The following is a 7,143-nucleotide window of genomic DNA, read 5'->3' on the forward strand; positions in this document are numbered from 1 at the left end:
TATTTGGATTTCATTGCCAAAGCGTACTTTCTTCACTGTGGAAACCCTTCTCACTATTTCATCAATTCGAGTGCTCATCTCACTCATTTTGATAGCACTAATTCCTTATCCAATCATCCTACTAAATACATGACCTTTTGTCATGTCACATACTATTTGCAACATCTACATTGATTTTCAATTTTGCTCATCTTGTCCTTCCAATTTATCATCTTAAGAAATTGGATTTTGTTTTGACCTGACTTTCTTTTTCCTTTTTTTATTTGGAGTAAACACTAATGTAGCGTTTTTCACTTGTTTGATGTTGTCACCAATTTTGTTGCGACTCCACATTGCATCTCTTTTCCAAAAACCCTCCCTAATAAATCCATCTTCTGCTAGACTACTCCCAATCTCACTACGATGGAAGCGAAGATGGACACAACTCTCAAGTCTCTTCTCACAATCTCATGAACAAACACAAATCGTGACAATAGGAGGGAGACACCACAAGTTTGATAGCTGTATGCTACAACTCAAATTCACAGACTTTATATCTTATAAATAGCTACCTAAAATGCTACAACTCAAATTCACAGACTTTATATCTTATAAATAGCTCCCTTTAGGTTTGGGGCTTGTCCGTACCCATGTGCCTTTTTCAAGCTCCTAGCTCATAAACATTATACACATATACCAACTAATACATAACTTTGAGATTGCTATTCTAAACAATTCCACGGACCAAGGGTTTGTCAAATGCAAGGCACATGCCTTCACATACGAATCAACTGGCCACCATTATGTCTCACACACTGCTCTCAGCTGTGGCTCTTAAAAGTGGGCGCCAATTAGGGGCACGTAAGCAACTACTGCTCTCTCCCCTCCTTGAGAGCTGCTGCTGCCCCCACTGACTGCCTGAATGTTACTTGCATCAGTGAGCTGTTCCTAACAGCACAAACATTGAGGGCATAACAAACATACAGAATTCATCATAATAGTATGGCATAAAGCAAGGTTTTTGAAAGTGGCTAGAATAACAGTACGTGTACATTTTGCATTTCTTTTCCCCAAAGTAGTTGTCTCAATTCTATTACAGTATACCTAGGGCCAATTGTACAAATTTAGATTTTTGTTGTTCTAAAGTCCAAAAGTCTACAAAGAAAATAAAAGAGAAGAAAAGGAGGTAACAAATTATTTTGAAAAACAAAAGGTAAACATACTTAGCAAGCAAAGCAACACTGAGGTCGTCATCAGTGCCCAAGCATAAGCAGCTATACTGGGTTTCTAAAGACCCGCGGAGTCTCTTGGGCAAACCTAGTGCTTACTAAAATACATTTACCTTTGTAAGACTAGAATATATCCAATCGTACAAATTTAGATTTTTTATTGTTCTAAAGTCCAAAAATCTACACAAAATAAAAGAGAAAACGAAAGAGAAGAAAAAGAGGAAACACAATTTTAAGACATACTTAGCAAGCAAAGCAACACTTATGTCGTTATCAATGCCCAAGCATACGCAGCTATACTGGGTTTCTAAAGACCTGCGGAGTCTCTTACTAAAATACGTCCCAAAAAAAAAAGAAAAAGAAAGAAGAAAGATAATAAGAACAAAAGGAAGGCAGGCTAAGCAAAAATAAACAAACAAATCAAGAAACAAAATCGACCAAAAAACAGGAATAAAGTCTCTCTCTCTCTCTCTCTCTCTCTCAAGGCAGGCTAAGCAAAAATAAACAAACAAATCAAGAAACAAAATCGACCAAAAGACAGGAATAAAGTCTCTCTCTCTCTCTCTCTCTCTCTCTCTCTCTCTCACACACATAAAAGAAAGGATTAATTATTTAAAACATTAAAAACTAAATGAACCTCTTACACTTATGTACCGCTTCCTACCTACAAAGATGCAAAATTACAACCCTAACTTAGAAAGCACATTACATACTCAATCAAACTCTCTTTTGAAACTGAAAGCAAAAAGGGCTGTTTTGCTAGTAAGATGCCTATAACAGGCTCAGGTACAAATAGCTACCTACGAATTTGATAATTCAAACAAAAATGATGAATCGCTACATCAGAGGTGCTTACTAGACGAAAGCATGCTGTATAACTCTGGATACAAGTTGCATTGTCTTCTCCACTTCTCCAAAAAGATCAAGTAAAAACAGACTGATGTGCAAAATGGATTACAAAGGCTTACAATTCTTCAAGCAAAGCAGCAGATCTGTTGTTGATATCCCCTCACAACACTGGAGTTTCATTGCCACATCAGAACTGATCATTAAATCATTACATAGTTCTTTGCCAAGTATTGCTTAATGAAAAGCCCTCTTGAAGTACAACACCTTTCATTTAACACGACAACCATGCTTTCTCTGTGACAAGGCTGTATCTTCCATATAACCCCTTTCCTATTTAGCGACATAATCATGATTTCTCTCTGACAAGGCTTGGCAGCTCTATCTTCCATGTCCCTTCATATTTCTGACTACGTGAGGATGAAATTGGATCTTGCACATCCTGTTAAGACAGCTGACAATGTCCACAAAAGCTCATTCAATTCTCTCTCTCTCTCTCTCTCTCTCTCTCTCTCTCTCTCGTGCACACATTTTCTTTTTTTGGGTGAAAGTGCACACACCCACACACACACACAGGCCATTGACAGGGCTGAGAGAGCGAATATATGTATGTATGTATTATGTATGTGTTTAGACATATCCAGGTCACAAACACATCTAGTAAAACCAAACTTAAAAGTGGAATTTTGCCCTCATGCAAGGCTGAAACCATGGAGTCCATCGCACACAATAAGGAAGCTCATAGAGGACGTCAGTACACAAAACGTACTTCAGAATATCCATAAGCCTTTTGGTTTAAATTTAGCTGCCAAGATGGCATCAATGCTGCTTTGGTATCTCTGTAAAGCTATATTTTTTGGTCCAATAGGCATCATCACCATCATGATTCATCATGTCTATTCTTCTCCAGCACAGGTTTGTGCATGAGTGCACACAACACACATGAATAGGTTATGCTAGCACCATGTTCTGGCCAAAGACAGTTTATATGATCTGCAATTCTCCTTTCTCTGCTTACTTCTCAGATCAAAATCTGTGTTCTAGTTATCAACATTAGGGCCCAAATACAAGCGTGTAGAACATAAAGGCAATGTGTACAACATCACATGTGGTGGGCAAAAGACTCTCCCAAAGTAAGGGTAGTACCTTATCAACAAGATCCATCGATTTTGCATCTGACCCTTGACATTTCAATGTTCTGAAAATGTTTTCCGCTTCATGGCATGGTCTCTGTAAGAGCCTCAATTTTAATGATTCCAAAAAAAAGGTGATGTGTATCAGGTAGAAAACAGGTGATGAATTGTCTAGAATTACCTTCGATGACCGTTTGGTGGTGGGAGAACGTCTCAACTGACGGTCAATGGCATTAACAGAATCTGTCATGTAATGATTTATGAATGGTCAATACTTACGCTACAGTTGTGATGCACCATTACAACAAGCTTAATAGTTCATGAGTGCATTCTACTGCAGCCACCTTCTGACGGAACAGACCTAGAACCCGACCTTATAAAGCAGAAACTTTTAGATATGAGCTACAGAGCATGCACTCTAGATGAGGCACACAGCAGAGAGCTCAAGCAGATCTTCGGATCTTTACGGACTGTTTATGGCGAGCAAAGGTGGGAGAACTTCACCCAAGTTTTGGGTTAGAGCATTGTAAACCCATTGGCTAGAAGGAAGCTTGATTTCCTGAAGTAAGTAGGTGGCTATTTTTAGAGCACATGCAACGTTACAAAGACTCTGTCAGACTGAAAGCTATGAAGAGCCTCATCACACGCTTCTTCAGATGTCGTGGCAAATATCAGAAGGAAATAACTCTTCCACACAAACATGAATATCAAAAGGAAAAACACCACAAACGATGACAAGGAAACCCCAAAAAACCATAAGAGTGAGCACGTCTCGACATGTACATGATGGAAATCGAGGTATTCCAAAATGGTTACGAGATAAAGAGGCGCAGATGATTTCTCCTTAGATTCATGTGATTCTTGTGCAAAGAGTTACCTAACCTGGAAAAGATTAGCTGGATTACCCCATGCATCCAATCTCTTCATGATCGTCTTGGGTTTACGGTAAGTTGAGTGCTGCTTCAGATCTCCCTTTGTTTGACCTGCTCCAAGGACTCTTTGACTCTGCTCTGTGTGACAGCTTTCTCCAACGGAAGCCTGGTTGGCTCGGCAGCATTTCTCAACATCCCTTCGCTCAGCCTGGGGATGCGGTTCACTTGCATTTGACTTTTGTTTTGTCAATTTGTTTCGAATCCTAGAATCATTTTCACTTTCACTCAGAGTAGTATCAGCATCTTCTCCGCCACCAAGTGAGCTTTCCTGCTGGGCTTGTTCGCATGAGGCAGGGGGGACAAGCCAGGGAACAAGAGAACCTGTACTCGGAGACGGGATGGGAGGCATGAGAGGGGGGTAATAGGGCATGAGAGGCGGGCGGGAGTCTGAGTAAAAGGGGATTAATCCGCCCATGTAGTGCAGGAATGGGGGATGCATGCTGTCGTCCTTGTGAGAAGATTCAGAATTGTCAATGAATTGGGTGGAAGTGGAATGGACAGGGGGGTCGGGGGGGTGGAGACGAGGAAAGGATGGCGAGAGGGGGGAAGGGGTGGGTTTTTTGCGTTGTCGTCGACGGGGGCTTGGAGATGGAGCAGGGTCATCGGGATTTCTTGTCTTCTCCGTTGCAAGCAGAGGCAAATCTTCGCTGGTTGGGTGCATAGAGTCGATGAGGCGATGGAAGGATTGGAGGTGGTGGTTCGGCTTGGGGAGCAGCGTGCGCTGCTTGGGCGGCCTCCCTCGCGGGCGAGCTCGAGCTGCCGCTGCTGCTGTTCCTGTTGCTCCTGGAGTTGCCTCGCCACCCTCCCTTCGAGCTTCTGCTTTCCATCTCCATCGCTGCTTCGCTTTGCCCTCACGCCGTTCCCCTTCCTCCTCCTCCTCCTCCTCCTCCTCTTCCCGCTTCTCCTGTTCCTTCACCCACGCCCTTCTTTCCTTCTCCTCGTCTGCTTCCCACCCTCCTCGTCCCCTGTCTCGCCCTTCTCTTTCCTCGCCCGCTTCCTGTTCCATCATCACATCCACGCCAGCTGCGACACCACCTCCACCTTTGTAAATTGTTCCCTCCTTGCCTCTCTTGAACCCTCTCACCTTCTGCCCCAACCACAGCTTCTGCCACCGTCCGAGAAAGCAAAGCGTCAAATTTCTCCATAGACCTCAAAACTCAAATCCTCTGTTCGATATAACGCAAGATTTCTCTCTCTCTCTCTCTCTCTCTCTCTCTCCCCCCCACCCCTCCCCTCGCCGTGTGTGTCTCTCTGTGTGTTAACGCACATGCGCACTGTACCCTGTGAAAATGTCAGACCAGCTTTGGCAATGTCTCATGCATCGACAGGTAGCCTCACCAGTTTCCAAGAAACCCATGCATAGCGTCCTGAATTTCACCGCCAGTAAAACAGGATTGCCCCGGCAGATCCCTACGTCTCTGAGCGTTGCAAGGAAGGTTCGGAATCCGGATCTTACCTTTACGTCCAAGGTCCCTGCTGGGTAATCCAGCTATCCCGGCTAATTCCCGCCGTCTTTCTCGCGGCAGCGATGCTCAAAACAGATTCAAAAAACCAAGAAAGACACTGCAAGCTCTGCGATTTGGATCGTCGTCCTGTGTCCAGAGTCCACTGCCAGCAGCAGCAAAGAGCTCCTGCTTGAAGCTTTGGTACAATGGACGCGAATTTCGAACTCTGTGCCTGTAGCCATGCTAATAATCCTTATACAGTATAATTAGCATTTTAATCTTTCTCTATTTAGCATGTACACCCAACGCACAAGTCACGTTCACCGAACTCTCTCATCTCCCTTGGGCGTAGGTGCGCGAACGCGACAGCTGCGACACGTGCACCTATGAGCGACGACCAGCCAGTGGCACTCGGGGAGCCCCATAGCCGAACATTTTCCAGCCAGCCCCATGGCTGGAAAATGCTCAAAGCTGCAATTTTCCTGGCTGGGGAATGCTAGCCTAGTCGCATGAATCTCAGCTCACCATTCCGGTTGAACCTAGGCCTTTATGTCTTAAACTACCTACACTGCAGCCTGAAGGTGCCTTTATGGATGGACTGCATTAGCAGGTTGCAAACACTGCAATAAGGAATGAAGGGCTGGCAATCCAGCACACACGGACACAATTATCCATGCTAGTCGCCCATCCAACAGCCTCCCCAGCTCCAACTGTGATGCAGAGAGCTGGTCTAAGAGTCGGTCCCCATGGACCGGCTGAACAACAATTCAAAGAAACACTTCCTCCGTCTCACTCCAAGCCCCTTCCTCCGTCTTACTCCAAGTCCGATGGCAGGGCACTATCCAAAGCCACTGAAGCACTGCGACTCCAATGCAAGCCAATTCTAGCTCTGAGAGAAAATGCCTTTAATGCAATCTGATTTTGGCACACAGATGCAAAGTGAGCATCTTTGGTCGCCAGGGCGTGCCCGTGGGGTGACCCCCTAGATTCACTCATCTTTTTCAGTAGAGCCACAACACAAAAATCGGAGGCAGGCTCAAAATAGTTTCAAATGGTTGATTCCTTGGGATATATCAGTCCGCATCTAGCTCTAAGAGGACCTCATCATAACTGGCAACGAGGAAATGCAGCCCCCCCCTCCCACACCCCTCGCCCCCCACCACTACAATAGCTTTGGATTGTTGGGCTAGCTTCCTCGATTTTCAAGATTCCAGCGCAGCATTCCACTGAAGACCTTTAATGGTCTCTCTCTCTCTTGCCAATTCATGCTGATCTGGGATTGCTTAGTCAACGCTCTCTCTCCCTTGAGACATGCCAGCACAGTGGTGACTAGTGCACCTATGAACTTGCAAGATGTTGGCATCAACAGCTTCCATGTGGGGATCTTGTTTGCTCCATCCTACTGATACCCAGTCAGCCAAGCTCCCCAGCGCCAGCAGTGGCGTGGGGAAGCCCTCTAAGTACTTCATGGGGTAGCGTGGACACCCATAGAGTGGCAGGTGGTGCTTGGTTGTGGAAGAGCATCCCCCATCTAGGCCACACGCAAGAGGGACAGGGGTGGTGCTCTGATAGGGATGGC

At 44.9% G+C, this 7,143-nt stretch overlaps 1 protein-coding gene across 4 annotated transcripts; it reads right to left on the reverse strand.

The window, feature by feature from the left end:
• Nucleotides 1-1,965: 1,965 nt before the first annotated feature.
• LOC147884666 (uncharacterized) lies at nt 1,966-5,790 on the reverse strand. 4 transcript variants are annotated; one of them, XM_087397101.1, is made up of 5 exons: nt 5,576-5,790; nt 4,093-5,224; nt 3,369-3,430; nt 3,201-3,284; nt 1,966-2,496 (listed from the first exon to the last, which is right to left on the reverse strand). In XM_087397101.1, exons 2-5 carry the CDS (start codon nt 5,126-5,128, stop codon nt 2,404-2,406), a joined length of 1,275 nt encoding a protein of 424 aa, XP_087253227.1. In that variant the 5' UTR covers nt 5,129-5,224; nt 5,576-5,790; the 3' UTR covers nt 1,966-2,403. The 4 variants fall into 4 exon arrangements, with proteins under 4 accessions (XP_087253227.1, XP_087253229.1, XP_087253228.1 ...); XM_087397103.1 differs by having other exon boundaries at nt 1,966-2,508; XM_087397102.1 differs by lacking the exon at nt 5,576-5,790 and having other exon boundaries at nt 4,093-5,288.
• Between the last annotated feature and the right edge of the window lie 1,353 nt (nt 5,791-7,143).

This window comes from Dipteris shenzhenensis, chromosome 26, assembly GCF_047967505.1.
Source record: "Dipteris shenzhenensis isolate YYH24624 ecotype China chromosome 26, Dip_SZ_1.0, whole genome shotgun sequence".
NCBI classification, from domain to species: Eukaryota; Viridiplantae; Streptophyta; class Polypodiopsida; order Gleicheniales; family Dipteridaceae; genus Dipteris; species Dipteris shenzhenensis.

Coding starts and splice junctions, on each gene's coding strand:
- LOC147884666 (XM_087397101.1), bottom strand. CDS start 5,128: ATGATGGAACAGGAAGCGGGCGAGGAAAGAGAAGGGCGAGACAGGGGA. Junction 3,431..4,092: donor GAAGAGATTGGATGCATGGG/GTAATCCAGCTA, acceptor ATTACATGACAG/ATTCTGTTAATGCCATTGAC. Junction 2,497..3,200: donor CGATGGATCTTGTTGATAAG/GTACTACCCTTA, acceptor CTGTCTTAACAG/GATGTGCAAGATCCAATTTC.